This window comes from Denticeps clupeoides, chromosome 1 (assembly GCF_900700375.1).
Source record: "Denticeps clupeoides chromosome 1, fDenClu1.1, whole genome shotgun sequence".
NCBI classification, from domain to species: Eukaryota; Metazoa; Chordata; class Actinopteri; order Clupeiformes; family Denticipitidae; genus Denticeps; species Denticeps clupeoides.
In genome coordinates this window covers 14,645,825-14,670,265 of record NC_041707.1, presented here as the reverse complement: position 1 = coordinate 14,670,265, position 24,441 = coordinate 14,645,825, and the positions used below count along the sequence as shown (strand labels likewise).

At 41.5% G+C, this 24,441-nt stretch overlaps 1 protein-coding gene across 2 annotated transcripts in view; it reads left to right on the top strand.

The window, feature by feature from the left end:
* The window catches only part of daam2 (dishevelled associated activator of morphogenesis 2), an 85,314-nt gene that overhangs the window by 37,530 nt on the left and 23,343 nt on the right, over window positions 1–24,441 (top strand). For both annotated transcript variants that reach the window (XM_028984550.1, XM_028984473.1), the window contains exons 3-6: window positions 5,087–5,176; window positions 9,761–9,835; window positions 15,201–15,295; window positions 23,293–23,626. In XM_028984550.1, the coding sequence (XP_028840383.1) occupies window positions 5,087–5,176; window positions 9,761–9,835; window positions 15,201–15,295; window positions 23,293–23,626 (594 nt within the window). The remainder of the gene's footprint in view (window positions 1–5,086; window positions 5,177–9,760; window positions 9,836–15,200; window positions 15,296–23,292; window positions 23,627–24,441) is intronic.

Here is a 24,441-nt window from a genome sequence, read left to right as displayed (position 1 = left end):
TTTGGAGTTTTGAGTAGGATATAAGTACAGCTGAGGCGCGGGGTTGTTTAAGGACTGGGGGGGACGGTGACCGTTAAATCCGTGTGACTGGAACGTGTGGAGTTGAATGTCTCATTGAGGTTTGTGTCATGTAGAGGGACAGCCATGCATGTGGTTGCCATGTGCTAACAGAACCATGCATGCATGCAAGGACAGCCTGGCTCAGCCAACTACCACTGCAGACAGCACGACGACTAGGCAAATTAATTTGTGTTTGATTTCTATTTGATAGATTTTTTTTTTTTTAATTTTAAGTCCATGTGTGTTCGCCTTGGCATGAGAGGTGGTGAGCCGCACACAAGGCTGCTACAGCAGAGCGTGGAGATAAGCTGCAAATTGGTTTTATGTGGAAAAACACAACACGGGACACTGGAGATGACATCTGGCACAGAGAGGGCAGATGACAAGATTATAGCCCCCTCCCCCACCCTTTCCATCCTGTGGGGTTAAAATGGATTTAGGACTACTTTGCTGGCAAACCTGGCAAATAAATAGTCAATTAATTCTTATAAGTATACCGTTTACCTTAATGTTAGGTCATATCATTGATTTTAAAAAGCTGCTGAATCATGCCATGGGCCATAAACTGTTTGTACAGTTAGCAGCTTTATTGTTTTAGAAAGAAAAAACATTATTAATGTGGAACTGAAGCCAGAAAATTAATTTGCAATGAGCCAGAGTCTGCACAGGAGAGACTTGATCTCAGGACTGTCTAGCCCCACCTCCTCCTGTCTCAATACCAATGTCCAGAACGTGCTTTCTCACTTGTTTTTTACATTTTAACGTCAGTCAATGGCTGTTGAAATGAAAACTCGTCGTTCCATCACTTTCATGCTTGGGTGGGTTGTATATCATTCACCAGTGTCAGTTTATTTTATTATTCATGAAGCAATACTGAAAGTCAAGTGATTGTCATTGTGATGCACAGCAGAGCACATGGCGCACACAACAACAAAAAAACCTTGGTACTGGTGGGCAGTGGTTAGTGTAGTGACTAAGGAAAAATCACAGGTTACCATTGAGGAACAAGGTACAGGCCCCACATACTGCTCGCTGTGTGCCATGGTTGCCCACTGCTCTGGTTGATTGAAATGGTTCTACAAAATATAAATTACACAGAAAATATACATGAAAATCAATCAAACAAATCATCAATAAACATGATCCCTGTGTGTGTGTATATATCACACACACACACACACACATATAAAATTATATTTTGAACGGCACAGAGTCTTCTAGTGGCCAGCTCTCTGTACCGGCGTGGGGTTTATGTTCGCTCGCCAGAGGATGTGTTCCTTCCTCTTCCATTTAGGCAGGGCTCCGGGGCAGAGCTAAATGCCCTGCCCTTTTCCTGCCTTCCACTGCCACCCCAGCGTCCTCAGCCAACCCCGGCCCAGGCCGTCTGCACCACTCTGACCGCATGACTCAGCCAAGCATGATGGGAGAGCTGGAGAGAGAGAGGCCGGGGCCTGTGCCAAATGCAAACCCCTCTGACCTAATCAGCCTTCCTACATTTCCACTCAGTGGCGCTGATTTACGCAGGGATCCCAACAGTGTTGCATCTGTGAAAGTCTTTGAGTAAGTTCAGGTACTGACAGGTTATGGGGTCAACATGAAAAGCAGTCCACAATTCCCACATCTGCATAACAACTGTTAGTAGTGAAGATGTACAGTTAAATGTACCAAACGTGGAAATACATGTCAGTTTTTGTCCTGTCTGGACCTCTGTTTGTTGGCCACAACAGCTTCCTCAGGGTCCCTCCCGGGTCTCATATGACTTCCTTTCAGCCTTTCTGTCACAGGCTTGTCTTTCCTGCCTCCTCTCTGAAGGAAAAGCATCGTTTCCTCTCCCTGTGACCGAGTGAGAGGGAGGGAAGAATTGTTTCCTCTTCGTCTCTCACTCTCTCTGTTGAAAGCTCACATCCCGCGTTTAAGATCCAGTTTTCTTCACTGACTCATAATCACCTAACGCTTCCACCCACTTGGGCACACCCATTTTCACACGTGCTCACAATCACGTGTTTTTATGCACATTCACACCCCAACCCTCCCATCACATACACATACACCCTTTATCATTTCATTTTTATTTTTCCTTCTCCCTCCCTTATTCTTTCTGTCTGTTCCGCTTTGACTCTATTGTTCTTTTTTTAATGATTTAATTTATTACAGACATTGCTGCTATAGAAGGGGTTTAAGGCAGGGCTGCACAAGTCACCCCTGGCATTAGAGGGATGACTTATCAGCAGAGATTAGCAGATCTGAAATTGTTTAGCCTCAAGCAAAAGTGACATGAACCAGATAAACACATTCATCCAAACGCAAGTTAAAATTCAAGAGGCCATATCCCGCCATTTTAGTTTGATTTGAGAAGAACATTTAATACCCTTTTAGTTAGGATACTGAATAGTTTGCCCAGAGGTGTAGTGGGAAATACCATATTGGCCGATGGTAAGACAACAACCCACTTTCAAATTCTACTAAACTACTTGTTACAGAATATCTTTTTTGGCATCACCTACTGGCAATGTTTTTTTTTTTTTTTTTTTTTTTTTTTTTTCTGTCTAGACTGCCAATGTAAGGCAATAATAATAAAAAAAGAAATTCAGGACAATAAAATAAAACCCTAGACCTTGACCCTAGCTTTTTAGTCTTTTGTGTAAGCTTGTTTGTAACTCTTAGACTTCTTGTTCTTAACGTTGTTAAATGAATAATTATTCCCTGCGGTATTAGTAAAATATTAATAGTTGTAATCTAAATTTAAAGTCCTCTGTTAAAATGTACCAGTTTTGTGTTTTTGGTAAAAGAAAGGTCTACAAATTCAGGAATGAAGACAGGCTTTTGTGTTGGATGTGAGTAAACAGTTACCAAGTCGTCTGGCCAGAATACTCACAACTACTGACAAGTATTAAAAATAAGGGAAAGAAGTTTCCACACAATGTGCTTTTGGCACGCCAAAAAACATGGCAGTGCGCCTGCACCCCTGTTTTTTGGAGTTAAGTAGCTTTGCAGCTTTCAGAGCCAGAGAGATATGGGGAAACCCACATCTGATTAAATCAGTTTCCAAAACCTCGTCTGACTGTGCTAGGTTCATGCTGGCGATGATGCGCCAGAAACAAGCACTCCATTGAAAGTACGGTGACCTGGAAGAGCAGTGAAACCTGCTGATAAAAACTACTCTTGCAGAGATCAGTCAAATGGAAAATGCCACAAATGTAAATAAGAACAATCATTGCATTTCTACAATTTCCTCAGGAAAATGTGATCTTGAGGAATTGAAGGTTCTGTTGAAATGTTTTCACATTGTATTTGTAGTGACATTGACCCTTTCCCATTCTCTTAAAAGCCCCTTTTGCATAGATATTCTGTGGGGTAAAGCTGATTGGGTCCTTCTACGTCATCTGTTCCTGTCTGGTTTGTGTGTCCTTATATTAACCCTTCAAATCTGCATTCAGATTTCTTTTGTTGCATACCAACATACAATCTAAATTCCAATGAAGATGGGACTTTTGTAAAACAGAATAAATGATTTGCAAATCCTTTTCAACCTATCATCAACTGAAACACCACAATGTTGAATGCAACACATTCCACAGTCAGGGGTCTTTGTTTCATAATGCGCCACAAATGCATGTACCTTTCAGCATTAATGGTGCCTTCAAAGATGTGCAAGTTACCCATCCCTTGGGCACTAACACACCCCCATACCATCACAGATGCTGGCTTTTGAACTTTGTGCTGATAACAATCCAGATTGTCCTGTTCTCTTTGGACCGGAGGACACAACGTCCATGATTTCCAAAAACTATTTGAAATGTCGACTCGTCAGACCACAGCACACTCTTCCACTTCGTGTCAGTCCATCCCAGACAATGCTTTTCTCAAGTATTCCTGAGCCCATGTGGTAATATCCTTTTAGGAATTATGTCAGTTTTTAATGCAGTGCCACCTGAGGGATCGCAATCTCGTCTCCCTGTGTACTTGTGTGTAGTGAGATGACAATAAAGTGGACTTTATAAAAATAAATGTAAGAAATAGCCTTAATATGAAAAAGTTAAGAAGCAGGAAGAAGCTTCCAGTCTCATTTGTTTTACACATCTCATGGAGGCTGGTGTTCTACAGCATGCAGGTAATTATGGGTACTTGTGAAGGTGGTGTGAATAGAAATGAATCCGTGTTAATGCGAACCAAATATATCAGTGCATGTTGCATTTTGGATGCTCTGGACATCCTTATGCTAGTGGTTTTTATATATATACTTATATAAATATAAGGTAAAAATGCAGATGCTTCTTATAGAACAGGTGGTTGAACATTTTGCTTGCATTGTATGAATTCCACAAGACGCAGGACAGGTGTTTATTAGAGCGAGGCTGTGGTAGTGTGTGTTTGATTTGTTAAGGGCATATGGCAGCCTCATGGTCTGACTTTGTTACATAAGAGCTCATTTTCCGTTTCTATTGTTATTACTCCGCCTAGTCCTTAATTGCATTCTGCTTCGAATTAAGCCAGTTTAATCAGCCTATTTTTTTTGTCTTTATAGGACATTATATTGTGTTTGTCGTATTTGCTTTACGGATTTGTTACTTTTGTCACGCACAGGAACGTTCATGCGCTGATTTTCATTTTTTGTTTCCCCCCAAACTGGAGGCACAGGACAGGTATGAACTGGAAGGCTCCCATCTGGTTTCCACTAAATCCCAGCAAACAAGTTCATATAAAAACCTTTTCAGGCTTTCTGCTGTAGCACTGACCCTTGCAGGCAATCATGGTTTGTTCCTGAGCACGTTATTAACCCTGGTGCTCTTTTATCAAGCTCACCAGCACCTTAAAATTACTTCTGCAGAGGTGAAACTTGCACAAACTGCAAACTGCCCTTTATTTTAGAGGCAACAAATCAAAAAAAGCATAGGATTTATTTTAAAAATAAGAATGTTCTTTGCCTTGTGGACCTGGTGGCACCAATGTATAATTACTTCACATGACTTCTTGGTGTTTCCTCTGTTGTGTAACCTGCGCTTTTTTTTGTTGCTTGTAATTGCAGGATGAGCTGGACCTGACCGACAAGAACAGGGAGGCCATGTTTGCCCTGCCTGCCGAAAAGAAATGGCAGATTTACTGCAGCAAGAAGAAGGTGAGTCCTGTGGATGATCCAGAGTCAGCAGTAAACAACCTTGCTAAAGCATGGGATGATGACATTCACAAGCCTCTGAATTTCTTAAGGACATGGCTAAATCCACAGATCCCACCGAAATGCTGAATCGTTTTTCACACTTGCTAAATAGTTTTCTGTTGCAGAGATGTGAGTTTATGTTCAATGGCAAATAAATCTTATCAGTGTTTTTGTAGGAACACACAACACACCATAGCTCAGTCCTTAAAGTCGAAGATAAACAGTGTCCATGACATTTGACACCATCAGTGATTGTAATCCATAAGACCATGGTTCCAGATCCAGGCTTTGTTTTCGGTTCTCCCAGTTACCACTTTATGTGTGTAAACACTTGTCCATTTCCAAAACTGAATTTCCTTTTGCCACCCTTCCCCTCCATCCAACCCCATAAGTTGATTGTGTGGTTAGCATACACGTTTTTATGAGGGTTTGGCTGCCTCTTAAGTCCTAAAAAAGTAATTGAAATGAAATGTGTGCTCATGGACTTTTTTTTTTTTTTTTTTCTTCACGTCACCCCTTTTTCACTCTGACAGATCCATTCTATGTATTCTATGAGCTGAGCTGAAGGTTGGTGGAGTCAGTGGAAGGGTTGAGACGTTGAGGGACCGTGTGGTTAGATGAAGGTAACTGAGGGGGCAGAGAGAAAATCTCTCTTGGCCGTGCCAATTGAAAAATGATTTCCAGTTACCACAATTTTTTTGTGTGTGTAACATACTAAACTCCAGACCAAGTCCAGTCACTCAAACAAGTGACTCAAATGGGGAGAGGGAACGGAGACGAGATCAGAAACTAAACAAAAAGCTCTTTCAGCACTGGCTGTAATGGAGAATGGGCGAAACAGACCAGCTTGCTGGCTGCTTAGAATGCAAAACGATATACATTCAGACAGAGCGGCGGTGAGCAGCTTGTTCGAGGAGGCCAAAACCTGCTGCCTTTCACAGCGGAAAGAAAGCAACTTGTGGCACGGCCTTCTTTGCTGATGCTTTTTCCATTCTACCTCTCGAATCAGTCACTTCAGGAACTGTACACTGTTTATGTACCTGTGAGGGTCATCAAAGCTTATTTTTAGATGACATGGTAAGATGTCTGCACAAGCCATTTCTACCTAAACAAGGAGATTCTATGCTGATCTGATAAGCCCAATTTAGCAGATTGGCAGATATATGTGAATGTGCACCCTGTGCAGGTCTTGTTCCTGCCTGACGATGGTTGGGTGTAGATAAATAAAACCGATGTGTTTTCTGCTAGACCGTGAAAAGTAGACTGTGGAGACGACTTCTCTAACATGTACATCCGTTTTCTATGTAATCCTAACATAGGTTCTGTCTGTGAAAATTTAAACTTCAGTGCCTCATTGTTTGATTCCTAATGGTAGTCTAGTGGGTACCACAAAGTCACAGGTTCAAACTCTACTTACTACAATGTGTCCTTGAGCAAGACATTTAATCCTGAGTGTCTCCAGGGGGACTGTCCCTTTATCTACTGACTGGAAGTCGCTCTGGGTAAGGGTGTCTGATAAATGCCTCAAATGTAAATGTAAAGATATGTAATGATAGGTCTTTAGTCTATGATTCTTAAATCTTATATCTTCTATGTTTAAATTGCACAAATAACAGAGAAATGCAGTTTTACCACTTTTAACTCAGAGGGGTTCCTGCCTTAATAAAGTCATTAATGGTTTTGGAGTGACTTGTGTGGCTTGTCTTAGTCAGATAGGGTTCGCTGATGGACATTAACAGTCACAACCTGGCAGGCTTTAAGCAGTGAAATGTGTTTCTGGCCTTTCGGTGTCCACTCAGCTTCATCAATCTCTTCCCGGGCGGCGCTTCATCTGACTCTGCACTGTGCTGGGTTCACTATTTCAATAGGTCTACCATAATTGGATACTGTTTACCTTCTAAAATTACATCAAATATCTTCCACAAAAACAGTTGTTTCTTTGTCAGCTTGTATTGTTTTATTGTGGGAAGTTGTGAAACTAAGTGAAGTTTTTGGTATCGGAGTAAGTTGCACCACATTTCAAATGAAGGCCACATTATGTTGCCAACAGACAGCAGAGTGAACCACAAAAACTAAACATGGTCAAGATATTTGATTTACCGACACTGTTTATATTGATATCAAGGGGTGAGAACCATATGACTATGAGCGAAATCAGAAACAGACTACTTTCATGGATGACCATATACATATGTTTTGTGACCAGAGCATCAACATTGATGAGGTGTTTTTTTTAATGGCATAAAATGAATGTGGCTGTTTGTAAGCAGTGTGTTTCTGAAAGAAAACCTTTCAGTTTGTGCAAATGTCCCAAAAAAAAGCAGTAGAAAGATTCGCCCAATCATTGTTTAACTCCAGGAACTTAGATATAGTTTTCATTGACGAATGATTCCCCCTTCCTCTCATAGCTGCACTCCATATTACTCTCAGTTATAGATATGAGAAAAGGAAATACCTCTAACAAAATGAGCCAAAGAAAATGCATGCATTTTTTGCAGGTTCTCCCAGAGCTTGCACTGCCCAGTCCTTCTCCCTGAATAATGAAGAACAGATTTAAAAAATAGTCTTGCTCATACACTTCTGCATTCTTTATTGGGGGTGTAACAAAAAAAAGGTTAAAGAGCTCATGCAGTTGAATCTTTTGCTACCAGAAAGAGGAAAAAAAAAAAAAACGCAATATCCTGCGTATTTGGCCCTGTGGCAGGGATTTCGTCTCACAAACAAGTAGTCAGTGGCCCTATGCTGTGTTCATCTGTCACAGATTGGAAGACAAGTGCTTGGTCATTAACTGACATTCATCTCAGAAAATGGCCTCATTATTTCATTTGATGAGAGAGTGGGGAGGGGAAATAAAAGCTTTTAATATTTTCTGTGCCAGTGGCAGACAGGTTAAATGTTGAGAGGTCTGCTAGCGGTGAAGAATTACTTTAATGTGTGGTGTGTGTGTGTGTTTTTTTTTTCTTCTTGCTGCTGGTCTCTGGAGCGACTTGATTAGTCAATGTGGTTGTCGATTGTTGAATTTTCATATTAGCTGGTATGTGGAGCATATTAAGGAAAGATTTGGTGACTATTGGTTTCATAAGCACAGGGGGTGTATTTTACCGATCAGGCTGATTGAGCTGAGCGCCTGAGCAGGAGTTTCAGCCACTTGCCGGCTGCCTTTCGCGGATAATGTGTTTTCTGTACTGGTGGCTGAATTCAAGGCATTTGGACAGCTGGTTCCTCCAGAGTCTCGAGAGTTCAGCCAGCAAACTTCCAAATCTACACAAACACTCAGAAACACATTTTGAAGGCATGAGAGCAGTTTCAAATAAAAACCACAGAAACCAGAGTCAGAGAAACGCTTTAGCGAGATGCAGGGATCCAGGGGTCGCCGGGACTGAGCCAGAGATAAAAACCTCATAGATGGCAGCAAGGGAGACCTGGTCAAATCCAGCCCTGGATGTCAGGACATATGAAAGAAAGAGAAACATACTCCCTGGACTTCATGCTGACCAAGAAATGTGTGTGTATTTGGCATAAACTAAATAATAACGTTATTAACGAATCCATATACTGTAAGTCATTTTAGGTTTTAGAGCATCTGCTCACTTATTGCCTCACTAAAATTGACACTCTGGCAGTATACACTACCAGAAGTTTAGGCTCTGGAGTCCACAACAGTCCATCCACTTTTGTTAAATATGGTACACAATCTGCATGTTACTTACGGTCACCTACTGTTAATACTGTAAATGCCTGGCAAATAAGGATATTCATTTGGCTTTGGCTTTGAGGACATTGAGAATAATCACTACTCTGTCTGTTAAGCACACAGCTGATTGCATTGACTGCATTAAATTCCATTTCACTTTGCCTTGGTTGAGCTATTGGTTCTTGGTTAATTTAGTCATAAAAAATGCTCAGACAGCATCTGTGTACAAATATGGATATATTTATGGATGTGAAAAACAAAACACACAGGATTTTAGTGGTCTGTTCATTTGCCATGATCAGGTGTTAACTAAACATTCCAAAGCTAAAACAAAATCTAAGAATCTATTGGCTAGAATTTTAAGGAAACAACCACAAATTCATAGCAGCAGGCACAGTCAGTTTTAGATTGTGATGCTTGCGCTATTCGGACTGGTTTATAGAGTCCTAATTAATTGATTTTGGAGGATTCTGCCTCAGGCAGCTGACCTCCTGCATTTCCTGTTTGCTGACCTTTACCACTGGGCACCAGTGTGGATCTGCTCCATTTGTTGATTTTCTTCCCGCCTTGCCACCTAATGTCCACCTAAATCAGAATACCAAACACCTGATTTAAAAAAAATTAAAGTCTTGTGTGATTTTTACTGTCCCTCTTAGGGACAGACAGAACTTGGCCTGGTTGCTTACATGTTAATAACAACCACGTTGACTCCAAAATTGAAAAAGGAGTAATGATAAGGTTTAAATGACAAGGCTATTTAAGAATAATGGCTGTTGTGTTGTGCAGTTTGCATGTTTTTTTCTTTTTTTCTTTTTATTGAGTATTTTTGTCGTCTGTCTTTGTGTTTTCAGGAGCAGGAAGACCCAAACAAGTTAGCCACTAGCTGGCCGGACTACTACATTGACCGCATCAACTCAATGGCTGCTGTGAGTTTTTTTTTTTTTTTCCTCCCTACCCCCCTTTTATTATTCTATTGCCTTTTGGACCCAGTCCCACACAAAATGATTTTCATGATACTGAGACTTCAAGTTCAGTTATTGAACACTGAGACAATCTTCCTGTCACAGTATCCTTTCCAATAATCAAGCGTAAAAGCGTTTATTTCTTTGTTCGTTTCCCATTTTCACTGCCATACAGGCCTAACCAAAGGACTGATGCCATATAGTTTTCTTGGTGTAGGCCAGGGTCAATGCAGTCTTTACTTAAAATTCCATATTCAAAGATCAGTCTAGATGACTTGCGATCAGGTTCTTAAAGTTCAGGAATTTAAAAGATTTAGAGCCAAGAAAGTGTTTTGTTTACAAACTTATTAATTAAGAATAAAAAATGCAATAAATAAACAATATGAGAAACACATTTTAGCTTTTGTAGCTTTTGATCACTCATTACAGGCTAATTTCCAATGGGGAAACTAGACCTGCGGGCGAAAATATCATAGTATGGTTTCGATTGATAGACTTTTGCCCACTGGGCCACTACCACACTATACTAGTCTCATACACATTCATGAAAATCTGAGGTCTCTGATGGCAAAACATTCTTGGTTTGTGTCTGCACCACTGCAGCCTTCACTCCCAGACCAAATGCATGCAGCTCAGCCAAGAGAGCATTCAGAGAATTGATGAATCATCCAGTCACCTGAGATTTCTCTACATTCAAGACCAGGCCCTTCAATGCATCTCTGTTTCTGCAGGATCACTTGAGTTGGACCAGTAGCCTCAACTTAAAACCGGTTTTCACCACTCGTTTGTGACTTCTGAGAAGCCGGATGTAGTAAAGGATTGATGGCAGTGTACTGTGACCTTGTCTTTCATGGAGTCTTTAACATTTGACCATGTAGATTTTCTTTCACGCCTCGATTTAACAATGACACACTGATGGAATATCACTGACCATCTGTAGATGAATGGTTTGCAAGCCCTCAGTGGTGACCTTTTGTTTTTCCCAGACATTGACATTTACATTTAAGGCATTAAGCAGATGCTGTTGTTCAGAGCAATGTTCATTGTAATCCACAGAACTTTGCACTAAACAGAAAGGGGGATTTTAGGGGGATATCTGTGTGTGCAGGTGACTATTACTGTGCATAATTATTAGGCAACTTAACAAAAAACAAATATATACCCATTTCAATTATTTATTTTTACCAGTGAAACCAATATAACATTTCCACATTCACAAATATACATTTCTGACATTCAAAAACAAATCAGCGACCAATATAGCCACCTTTCTTTGCAAGTACACTCAAAAGCCTGCCATCCATGGATTGTCAGTGTTTTGATCTGTTCACCATCAACATTGTGTGCAGCAGCAACCACAGCCTCCCAGACACTGAGGTGTACTGTTTTCCCTCCTTGTAAATCTCACATTTGATGATGGACCACAGGTTCTCAATGGGGTTCAGATCAGGTGAACAAGGAGGCCATGTGATTAGTTTTTCTTCTTTTATACCCTTTTTGCCAGCCACGCTGTGGAGTACTTGGACGCGTGTGATGGAGCATTGTCCTGCATGAAAATCATGTTTTTCTTGAAGGATGCAGACTTCTTCCTGTACCACTGCTTGAAGAAGGTGTCTTCCAGAAACTGGCAGTAAAAAAGTTAAAGTGAAGTGATTGTCACACGTGATACACAGCACACGGTGCACACAGTGAAATTTGTCCTCTGCATTTAACCCATCACCCTGAGTGAGCAGTGGGCAGCCATGACAAGCGCCCGGGGAGCAGTGTGTGGGGACGGTGCTTTGCTCAGTGGCACCTCAGTGGCACCTTTGCGGCTCGGGATTCGAACCGGCAACCTTCTGATTACGGGGCCGCTTCCTTAACCGCTAGGCCAACACTGCCCCACCTAGGGGCAGTAGGACTGGGAGTTGAGCTTGACTCCATCCTCAACCCGAAAAGGCCCCACAAGCTCCTCTTTGATGATACCAGCCCAAACCAGTACTCCACCTCCACCTTGCTGGCGTCTGAGTCGGACTGGAGCTCTCTGCCCTTTACCAATCCAGCCATGGACCCATCCATCTGCCCCATCAAGACTCACTCTCATTTAATCAGTCCAAAAACCTTAGAAAAATCAGTCTTGAGATATTTCTTGGCCCAGTCTTGATGTTTCAGCTTGTGTGTCTTGTTCAGTGGCGGTCTCTGAGTATTGCACACCTTGTGCTTTTGGGCACTCCAGTGATATTGCAGCTCTAAAATATGGCCAAACTGGTGGCAAGTGGCATCTTGGCAGCTGCACGCTTGACCTTTCTCAGTTCATGGGCAGTTATTTTGCACCTTGGTTTTTCCACATGCTTCTTGCGACCCTGTTGACTATTTTGAATGAAACACTTGATTGTTCGATGATCACGCTTCAGAAGCTTTGCAATTTTAATAGTGCTGCATCCCTCTGCAAGATATCTCACTATTTTTGACTTTTCTGAGCCTGTCATGTCCTTCTTTTGACCCATTTTGCCAAAGGAAAGGAAGTTGCCTGATAATTATGCACACCTGATATAGGGTGTTGATGTCATTAGACCACACCCCTTCTCATTACAGAGATGCACATCACCTAATATGCTTAATTGGTAGTAGGCTTTCGAGCCTATACAGCTTGGAGTAAGACAACATGCATGAAGAGGATGATGTCGACAAAATACTCATTTGCCTAATAATTCTGCACTCCCTGTAGACTGTACTGGGACAAATGGAATTGAAGGCATTTTTTAAGCATTTGAGGAAAAGAGAAATCAAACCAGAGGTGCATACATAGTGTTTTCCCTACATCTCCAATTCTTAGCAATGAGAGAAAAGGAAGTGAGAAGAATTTAAAAAACAGTGTTTTCCTTACAAAAACTGCTCTTGGAGGCCTGAACAGAGGTGTTCTGAGTCCGTGGGTAGGAGCTACACACTGTACTTTTCCCTGTCTCCCTTGAAGCTGTCAGTGGTTTGGCAGGGATCGTTGCAGGCTAGGCAGGTTGCTGGAGCCCAGAAGACCAGCGGGGAGAAGGCCGAGCATCTGCTGCACTACTGGAACGGCTGCTGGACTACGTCTGTCAGGGTGGGGTGGTGGCAGCCAGCTAAACAGGAAACCAATGAGGGTCACAAAACCCTTCCAGCTACAGCGGCACTTTTTTTACGCCTAGTAACCCAAATTCATTCACAAACAAGCTGTAGCAGACAAATCTGCGTCCAGTCCAGCGGTCTGGTTCACACATCTGTATTATCATAGTCCCTCAGAGTAGTGTCCAGATTTGTCTTAACCCAACTCATCAGCACATTGCACAACACACTCCCACCATTTCCCATCGATGATAGAAAGAGCACCTTCGTCATTGCATGATTTATTGTTGAGGGCTGCAGACGGGATGAGAATTCCTGTCTTTTTGTTAACGCCTCACATGGCCTCTTGACAGACTGTGTTAAACGCTGCGCCATGACATCATGGGTTTGAATTGGACGTATATAACGTGCTCTAGGGATAGCACTAGTAGCTGAATTGTTAGATGAGAGAATTTTTTTGCTCGCCCTGCTGGGCTGACCTGCGGGATTACGCTGGCTCCTGACAGCCATCTATAAATCACTGTTAAGACTGATGTGGTCACATTGTGAGGGGGAATGTGGAGTTCACTTCAGTGGTCTCCTGTTTTATTTGTGCGGCTGAGCATTTGTTAATTTATGTGGTATGATGAGAAAAGGGCCTGTCCAAACCAGGAAATGACAATTGACCATTCCAACTGTAAAAGATAATTAGTCATAAGTTCGACGACAAAATATTAACCCATAATTTTACTTTATTTAAAAAAAACTCTATGCAGTGATTCAGTACACGTGGGGTTTTATCTTATGTAGAAAATGTGAGAGGAACTGCTGCAGGAAGCCTTTGGAAAACACATGGTCACTTATGGCAGAACAGAGGGATAACTTATGAGTGTTGGACTGTGTAATTAAATAAAGTTTGATGGCTGTTGGAAGAGCATCTCAGAAGTATGGCTCGACAAATGATAGCCATCATATTCCATTTCTGCTCCAGTTGAAGAAAAACAGGGAAAAAATATGTGTCAGAAAGAAGCTAATACTATTGATATGTGACTGTTCCTTGGTGAACACATTCTGGGGAAAGATTTTTTTTTTTTTTTTTTTTATATAAAGGTCATTGACATTTATTGTGTAATGTCTAATATGAAATAGTGAAATAAGTGTATTTCATGTATGTGTTGGGTGATTGTCATGATGGTTGTTTTGTGGTCATGAAAGTATTAATAGATCCACACAATAGTGCAATTGCAGGCATATGTATTGATCATATTTTGATGCAGTTGCCACTGAGAAACTTCTGGGTACTTGTCAATGGGAGTGTTATTTTGGGATAGTATGCCTGGCACATAATCCCTCCCTTCACCATTCCTCATCCCACTGCCTATGACTGCAAACACAGTATCCATTAAGCCAACAGGAGCCAGAGGCCCAGCACCTTGCCAAGAGTTGGGAACCATCCGAATGCAAACGCTGCCAGTTCAGTTGGATGTTAGGACTAACATCTGCAGTGCCTCAAACGGAGAGACCTCCAAAAACATAAAACCACCACTCCGAGACTTATCATTTACAATTAGTTTTCACTGTGAAGCAGTACCAACCTAGCAGGCATGACTTTTAATACAATTCACAACAGCTTGCCTGCATTAAAATAGCTCATGCCCCCTCCACCCCCTCCACCCCTTCTCTCTGGGCACGCTAGCAGCCATTCATTTTCTTCTTTCAGGCAAGTTAATGGGCAGCTCTCATGAATAGCTTTTACCATATCGCTAAAATACACAGTCATGAACAGTTTATGCTTGGCATGAGAACTGCTATTAAAAACGGCTGTCGATGCTAAACAGAAGCCTAGCATTGAACCTAATGTTGTGGGCAGCACTTTGATCTTATACGGGTCCTTCCCCGAGATATGTGGAAATGGAGCAGCTGCTGATTCGGTGCCTTTTATTGAGCCGCTCCATTTAGTCTCAGTCTGATTGTGACTAATTGTCTACATGTTTCTTCACTGACTTAACAATTCCAGAAACGTCTCAAAGATCACTCAATTTAATGTACATGATTATCTTCATGATTGGTAATGGCCTATTAGTCATTCACAATCATTTGACAGGTGAACAATATATGATCTGTTGAGATTGAAAGACATATAAACAATAAAAAATATGGTTAATTTATGATTAATAAATATTGTTAGGGGTTTGTTTACTTGTTGCCTAACTTTTGGTAATTTTTGTCTTTTTACTTTTTTTTTTTTTTTTTTTTTTTTTTTTTTTTTTAGATGCAGACACTCTTTGCTTTTGATGAGGAAGAGATGGACATGAGAAACAAAGTAGTGGAAGATCTGAAAACAGCACTGCGGACTCAACCAATGAGGTGATCTTGACATGGAAATCTTCATAATTTCCAAATTTCCATAACAACCCATTCAAGCCACACATGCAAAGAAATTAAACCTTAGATGTCAATATATTATGTGTAATAAAATTGAATGCTGCAGGGAAAATTTATGGAGCACACTAACTGGAGCTAATTTAATATTTTGTACAAAAGCCTTGCTTTAAGACTCCTTCTGTATGGAGAAATGTGTAGGTGTGGTTTAAGCCCATTATTCCACACAAACAGTCTTCAAAGGTTCAGTGGGACCCTGGAGTATAAGTTTCTTTACCAACTTTCTGCATATTGGCCATACAGGGTGATTGGTAAATAGGAAGTAAACCATTCTTTTGTTGAGATGCACACTTGATCCCCCCCACTTCCTGTTTGGTCTGGAAATATTACTATCTGAACTTGAGTACTGATGTTTGGTTTAAACTTTTTGCCAGACTGACTTTTTATGGAAGCCTGTAAGGCTTTTATTGACTAATATTCAAACTATTCCATAAAAGTTTGGATTTAATTATTTAATTATTAGGACCCAGAGCTAAATTCATTGTCGAGGCTAACAGCTTTTCAGTGTGGGTAGACAGCACCGTCTGGGTCACGTCTGGGTTTCACAATCCATTGGTTTTGAAGGAGAGGGTGCAGGGTCAGTTGCTAATGTATATGTAAGGAAAGCCCTCTAACTACCAGGTTATTAGCACAGTAGCAATGCTAAACCCTTTAGTACAGTAGGAATGCCAGAGGTTCTTTGTGAGCAAAATAAATTTTACTGTCAGCAGGTCAGTAAGCAAAAGTGATGGACTTGAATTCAGCAGCCTGTTATTGCTTTCAAATGTCTGTGTTGATGAATTAAACCCTTTTTAGTCTGAACTCTCATCATATCTGCGGTCTTACTTAATATCACAAGATCTCAGTGTACTGCTTCAGAGTATAAACTGTGCATAGCACTTTCAGCATTAAAAAAAAAGACACGCAGGACACAAAGTTAAGGGAAAATGAAAACAAAATGCTAAAAATATTTCTGTAATATTTTCACTTGTATTCATCTGTTTTAAAACTGCTTGAATGGCTTTTGTCATAACTTTATATTGAACTACCAAGTAGTAAGGCACAACAAGTACTACATACATATCACGCTTGTTCATAGTTCTGACCACTAGTTATGGGGGTAAAGTAACTTGGTTTATCAAAATGTCCCATGCATCACATAGAGAATCGTCCTTTGGAGTATATTTAGCTGATTATGAGCCCATGTCAAGGTCAGTGCCATTGTTTGGTATTACCACAAGATTAGCATTAATCTGTTTGTGGTAGAAACGTGTTTACTCTTAAAGCATCATTGGGGGGGTCAATTCAATGTTTGCCTCAGCAAATGGTTGTATTAATTTGTGGATACACTTTTTGAATATCAACATCGGCATGTATATTATTTCTTGTTTAATTTTAATTCACATTGATATATACGTGAAGCAGAAACACGCTCCTGTAATTGGTCAAATCAGTAGTCATAAAAGTCAAGTGTGACCTGTTATAGTTAATACAAATGTAAAGTTAATCAAAATGTGGAGGAAAAAGTAGATTCTGCATTTATCCCTTCACCCTTGAGCAGTAAGCAGTCATGAACGGTGCCTGGGGAACAGCGTGTGGGAACGGTACCTTGGTCAAATGAAGGCAGCCCAGGATCTCCTGTTTATAAAAAAAAAAAAAAAAAGGGCTCGAACCAAGGAAGCCTTGGGGGGCTTTTTTTTCCCCTTTCAGAAAAGTTTGTGAAACCAAGTGTGTGAATTGAAAGTGATGAGGCGGGTATGTTTGTGTATAAACACTGCAGGACTCATCACTAATGAGCTGGCAGCATTGTAGAGCTGAGGTGATGCTGATTCTTTTACCCTTGGGGACACGTAATGTCCTCTGTTTACAGTAAGTGGATGTCCCTACCCTTGCCTGGCTTCTAAACCCCAAGATATTTGGCCAATCCTTGTGCTTATAGTAAGAGTTGCGCTGGAATAAACATGACCTGGCCGAGGGTAAAAATGAGTCATTGGAAATTGCATGAGCTAAGGTAGCAACAGAATGCCCTTCAGAATGCAGAGATGGACAAATGGTCATTCCTGAGCAAATGCCCTCAAATGTCATGCTTAAAAAAATGCAAGGCTAACATTCTTAGCCTCATAATCATTTTGTCTTGCTTTTTGGATATTTCGTACGTTTATAACATATTTATAGCATTTTTCAGATTACAGGGACAGTCCCCCTGGAGACACTCAGGGTTAAGTGTTTTGAGGTCTTCGGCTTTGAGCGTTTTACCCACTAGGCTGCTACCACCCTGTAACTATTTAAATAGTTTTTCCAGCGGTGATCAAAGCCCAGTTCCTGTAGTGGTAAGGGATATGACTCCTCCTCTGTGATATTCACAGTTGGAACATCTTATAGCAAAGTATGCTTGCTGTAACCAACATGCAACATAAATAGCCACAGAGTCCTATTAAGTGAGCAAACATCAAGGTCACCACCCCTGAAAATGGGAAAAAAAACTGCCTGTCAGCCCTCATAAGAAGCAGGCTGTACAGAAATTAGATCACCGCTGGGACAGGCCTTCTGGTCAGCTGAGGTGAGGCGAGGCTGATTCGGGTTGTTTAATTTTACAAATGAGCACGGAAATGTGTTATTAGGTTAAGTAACCACAAGTCAGTAATATCATGAATGCCGCATTTCCCTGTGGTACTACATTGGCCTTTATACCATGAGTGGTTACTGCTTTTGGTATAATGTCCTCAGGAAGATTTTGTGGGGATATACAGTAGGTTTGTTGCCTGCTAGGAGGAGGACAGTAAGGACAGGAGTTTATATCTTTTTATCTTGGGCTTAATTGAGTCACTATTCGGTTCCCTTTGATCATTTGCTTCCTGAGATCAGGCCTCTCATCACTGTTTCACAATACTGGGCATCTGTCTGCATGGCTGTGTGTGTGTGTGTGTGTGTGGGTGTGTGGGTGTGTGTGTGTGTGTGTGTGTGTGTGTGTGTGTGTGTGTGTGTGTGTGTGTGCGCGCGCAAAAGGTCAGGGGAGTGTACTGTGAGATCTCAAGTGTCTTCATCACTAAAGCAGACCTCTGAACACTGTTACTAGAGACTTTGTCCCTCTACCCACCCACACCCTTGCCTCCCCTGGTTGTCCAGCTGCAATGTTCTGCTCCATTTGGCCGTTAGATGTTAGCCTGTGTGAATGGCAAGATCCCTTCTTGGTTGGTCTGGGTCAACTCTATTGTATAACCACAACACAACCTGTCTGTCTGCACCCCTCCACTCCCTGTAGTCCACATTTATGCTGTCTGACTGAAGTCTTTGAAGTCTCTGTGAGATGCACACCGCATCCCATAAGAACTGATGTCTCTTCTAACTTGGTCCCTTTTTTTATTATTTCTTTTTTTGTCTTTAGTAAACACATATGACTGGCTTTGGTAACTTAGTTACAGCTACTGTTCTCTAAACTGCTGGGGCCTTAAATTACTAATAACTGTACCTTTGCTGGTTTTATGTAATTGCAACAGTTAAGTCTTAGTCACTGTAATTAAAGATACATTGCTGGCTTAAATCCTGAATGTATTTATTTATTGGCCATCCCTCACACCACAAGTAGGAAATTGCCCCAAAAGCAGTTTTTTCAGTTTCGCTTCAAAATATTTACCATGTGTCCACAGTATAGTCCAATGGGTTATTTTGATATTGTATTTTGAAAAATGCATTTCCTTCTTGGAGACTCAACCTTTCACTTTCGGAATAGTTTTGGAGGACCAGAATGGTGTTCTAATTGTTCTATGTCTGTGTTTTGATCTGTATGTGAGTGTGTAGGTTTCAGTGTGTGTACTTTGCACTTGAAGAGAAACAGAGGAGGGGGCAGGCGAGGTAGCTGTGGGGATTTCAGAAGCCAGACTGTGAGAGAGGGTTAGTGTTGGCCCGAGTTTAAAGGGACTCTTGCTGTCCCAGCTGTGTACCCCCACGTACCAAGCTTCCACTGTAATTACAATTCTGGCTTCCGCTACTTTTGCATGAGGGGTAGTGGTATACTCCCAGGGTTCAGGGTCTTTTCATGAACATGCATAAGTGTGTGTGTGTGTGTGTGTGTGTGTGTGTGTGTGTGTGTGTGTGTGTGTGGTTAGATTTCCCACAAGGCTATCAATGACAGTTCATATAACAATTTTTCTTTTAACATTGAGTTATGCCTTTAATTAGTTATGCCTTCACTGAAGCAGAATGCCACATATACAACGAAATTGTAGGGGCTACTTAACAGTGCAATCAGACAGATACAGATGGTAATGCAGGCAATATACACAGTATACACAACAGAAACCCAGAATATCTGACACAAACTAGACATAAAGTTATGGACTACAATGGCGCACAGTTAACAGGTCAGTATTGAAGCGCTGAAATATATGCACTGCTCACAAAAATTATGGGAACACTTTAAACAACACTACAAACTGTCCACTTAGGAATCAACACTGACAATCAATTTTACATGCTGTTGTGCAAATGGAAGAGACAACAAATTATAGGCAATTAGCAAGACATACCCAATAAAGGCGAGGTTCTGCAGGTGGTGACCACAGACCACTTCTCAGTTCCTGTGTTTTGGTCAATTTTGAATGATTGTGGTGATCTCACTCTAGTGGTAGCACGAGACGGAGTCTACAACCCACACAAGTGGCTCAGGTAGTGCAGCTGGCACATCAATGCAAGCTGTGGCAAGAAGGTTTGCTGTGTCTGTCAGCGCCATATCCAGATCATGGAGGCGCAACCAGTAGACAGTCTAGTACATCAGGAGATGTGGAGGAGGCCATAGGAGGGCAACAACCAAGCAGCAGGACCACTACCTCCACCTTTGTGCAAGGAGGAGCCCTCCATGTGCTTGCCAGAGGTAGCCTGACTGCCATTAGGCACAGAGAAGAGACCCTTTGTGAGACCATATGCTGGTCTTCTTTAGGGTTCCTCCTAATGCAAGACAATGCTAGACCTCATGTGGCTGGAGTGTGGCAGCAGTTCCTGCAAGATAAAGGCATTGATGATATGGACTGGTCCGCTCGTTCCTCAGACCTGAATCCAATTGAGCACATCTGGGACAACATGTCTCGCTTCGTCCACCAACGCCAAATAATGCTTTTCATTTCATGGTGTGGTGGGATTTGTATTCGTGCAGAATGAATGGGTTTTAGTTGATTTTTGTGTTAATTAGACTTTTGTATCAAATGGCAAGCGCAGTAAAAGAATTGCTTGCCTATGGAAAGCCATCTTGAAAGTCGACTTGCTTTTCATTGGTTGTGCAACATGTAATAAATACTCCAGGCCTTCGACACGAACTGGAAAGATTACGCCATTTGCTTTTTAAATTACCAGTATAGCTCATCTCTGGGGCACATCTGGTGACATCTCAAAAGTCAGTTGACCAGCAGTGTCTGCATTATACCTTGAGTAAAGCATGCGGTGCCGAGCCGTGGTTGGGCTCACAACAGATGGCGTACACATGTGCTAATGCTGGAGCAACACTGAGATTTGTAGCTCTCAGTTCATCTCCCATGGTTCAGGAGTATTAGTTTGCGTCTGAGCAGGTGGAATGTATTTATAATTTTTTTTATTATTATGTGAAATGTATTGTGATATCACAGGCACTGCCGACACCTCTGTCAGCCATCTCACCACTGGTTATAAAAACTAGTGGCTTAGCCCAGGTGCATGTGAGCGAACAAGGTCATGTGAGAAAAGCGAGGCAAGTTTTAATAAAGCCCACTGGGAGTCAGACATTTGGTGGTTCAGTTCACTCTGACCTTTTTACCCCCAACCAACTGTGGTTCAATGCAGTAAATCAGGCTTTGAGATCAAAGTCTGTTCGTTTTGGGGAGTGAGGAGAAATCATGTTCACTAAAGCATGTTCACTCCAAGAGAGGCAGTGAGATACTGTCATTTTTATTTTGAATAAGGGTCGTTGTTTTACATAAAGTAAAACCAAAAAAAGTGCTTCACTAAAACATTAAATGAACACTAATATCACCACTAGATGGAGCCTGCCTGATTGTGAACCTGTTTTCAGGTGAGCACAGGAACTTGGTGGTATAAAGTTTTCACATGTTTGTATTGACATTGCCTTATTTTTATAAAAGAAATGGGTGTGCGAGTGTGAGGTTTTGGAATGTGCATCACATTGCATCAGTGACATGTCTGTCTGTGTGTGTACAAGAGATTGACATTTAAATCAAGATTTGCCAGCCTAAAAATGAAAATTTTATATATAATGCATCATTTATAGATTTACTATAAATCTCCTCAACACTCGGTGCCTAATGGCACTGCTATAGCGGTTGAAAGCTTCATAAGCCCTATCACATATGCAACCACAATTCTGTGTCACCATAACAATAGTAATACTACAGATCAGTAGTGTATCCAATGCACAACAGCATTGTTTCTGGTAAAGAGTTTTCTTAATTATGAAGACTTTGGTCAATGTTTTCCACTGAAAAGTAATTACTGTAGATCACTCCAGCTGAAGTAAAACTAGCCCTAGAATGATTACATACCACATGCCATATTGATGTCACTTTGCAGGAGTAATTCACTCCTTCCACATTAAAAGCACGTTTTTGAACTGGCGTGGAGTTCAAGACGTTTTCTAGTGTTTGGTGTTTGATTCTTGTTTTTGCGACACGTTTTTGCATGTCCTGTAAATGCTTTTGACATTACGCTAGCGAACAACGCCTATGGTAGCAACATTTGAAAATAAAATAGTGCCCTATATGTCACAATGTGCTGATTACTTTGAAGTTGAACTCTCTGTGCATCATTGACTGAGATGCTTGCTGAACCATGCTCCGGTTCAGGAGTTATGGTAGTCCTGCCATGATGTCAGACGCGCTTGGCTCCTGCAGATCATAGTGTTGCCTGTTTAAGTGTCTAGGCTGTGGAAATATGGGCTTGATGTCGGAGAAAACGTGAGCACGAATAGGCGAGTTAATAACGGCACTGATTTACTAACTCTGGAGGGGGAAATGTGTTCTTTTCCGAGGCCCGTCTTCAGCCAAGGGAGATCTGGGAGGGGATGGAACTTGGACCGTCTTGGTCCGGCTATATCAAAACAATGTATCTATTATGATTACTGATCATAAGTCACTGTAAATTCTGTCTACTGCTCCTGCAGTCTGCCAGTATTGAACCCAATCTGTGCGAGTGGATGGAGGGGAGAAAGACCGAAGAAGGAAAAAAAAAGTGGTGTTGGGGGGGGGGGGTCCTTAATGGAAGACAAAGATGTGCCAAGGTTGATGTCATGCTTCCCCTCGTGTTTTTGTATAATCTAAGTCATTTGATAGGCATGCCGTATTCCAAAAGTAGGTCAATTGTACTATTGACCTTAATTAGTCCAGCTAATAAGGGCTGTCAGTAGATTGCAGATGATTAATCAGTGGAATGATTCCTTTTCAATATCAACCATTTCCAAGGGAGATGTTGAGTTTAGATTCCGGTCTTTTTTTTTTTTTTTTTTTAAGCAGCTGAGGATGTATTAACACCATCTGGAGTGGGTGTGCCATACAGGACTTGTTAGCAGGAAAAAAAAACTATTGAGATATAAAGACTATTAAAAAGACCCGTTCAGCTGTTGCTGCTCATCCTAATACAAAAAGGGTCACCATACCTTTTGAATAGCTTTCCCCCTCCCCGACTGGTCTGTTAAGGGAATCTTTTCATAAAAAGATTTGTTGTACAGTGTTTTGCTGTAGTTTGTCGGTGACTTCTCATATGTTTTGCATGATTGATTTTTTTTTTCCATTGCCGCTGGTGTCACTGAGCATTTTTGACCACATTTACACATAGGAACTGGTGATCACCATTCAACATCCAATCAGGGATTTTTGTAAGTGATTGTGCGAGACCCCAATAGTGGCCTGAAATCCAAAACCGTGTAGTCACCTTAAATTCACAATTTGACTCTTGTCCTCCCTCAGGTTTGTTACCCGCTTCATCGAACTGGATGGCCTAACATGCCTGCTGAACTTTCTGAAGAGCATGGACTACGACACGTCGGAGAGCCGCATCCACACCTCCGTGATAGGCTGCATCAAGGCGCTGATGAACAACTCGCAGGGGCGCGCTCATGTGCTCGCCCACCCGCAGAGCATCAACACCATCTCCCAGAGCCTGCGGCAGGACAACATCAAGACCAAGGTGGCCGTGCTGGAGATCCTGGGCGCGGTTTGCCTGGTGCCTGATGGCCATAAGAAGGTGCTGCAGGCCATGGCTCACTACCAAAAGTACGCTGCAGAGAGGACTCGCTTTCAGGTACGTGCTGGGTTTATCAGACCATCCCAACTGTTTGCTATGATCAGTTTGTTTGATTAGATCCTTGCTTTTGATCTCACAACTGGCCATTTCTCACATTTTCTCACAATTTAGACATTAGACAGATTCTGTGCTTGGTTGCTGCTTGTGGACTGTGACACAATTTGAGAGATCTGCTGATGCATCATAGATACAAGTCCTGCAGTTTCAAAACATTGTGCCTGGCAATGAATGGGGGGACAAGCAACAGACGGCCAAGGAAAGCCTGATTCATGGGCTGAAGGCCTGAAGAGTGGAGCGGTGTATCCCAATATGCTTTCTTACTGTTATTTTCCCTTTCTACCCTAGAATCACATCTTGTTGCTTCTTGTGTGCTTTTTGTAAGGCACAGCGATTTTCAAGATTTTAGATTACAACAAAGGGCAGTACAGCAATTTGACTTAATGTTAAATGATATTGTGTGAAATTGTCCCTTTTATAAAATGCTAGTTCGCAATGCACATTTCATGCTAAATTGTACAGAATGTGTATATATATAACAGAAAATAAAGAAATAAATTAGAAGGAACAGATTGACAGGACATCTTTCACATAGCCTACTTCTAATTTAATCCTCCCTCCTGTTAATACATCACACACAACCAAGTTGACTGTTGTAGACATCTCTGGGGAATGGCCACTAAGTCAAATGTGCCGAGGACATGCGCCATGTGCTAGTTTTTGTATGTCGGCATGACAATATATGTTAACAGTGTCTTAATATGGTTGAAGCTCTTCTTTAAAGCACTGAGGGGTTCTCATGTAGACATAGAGAA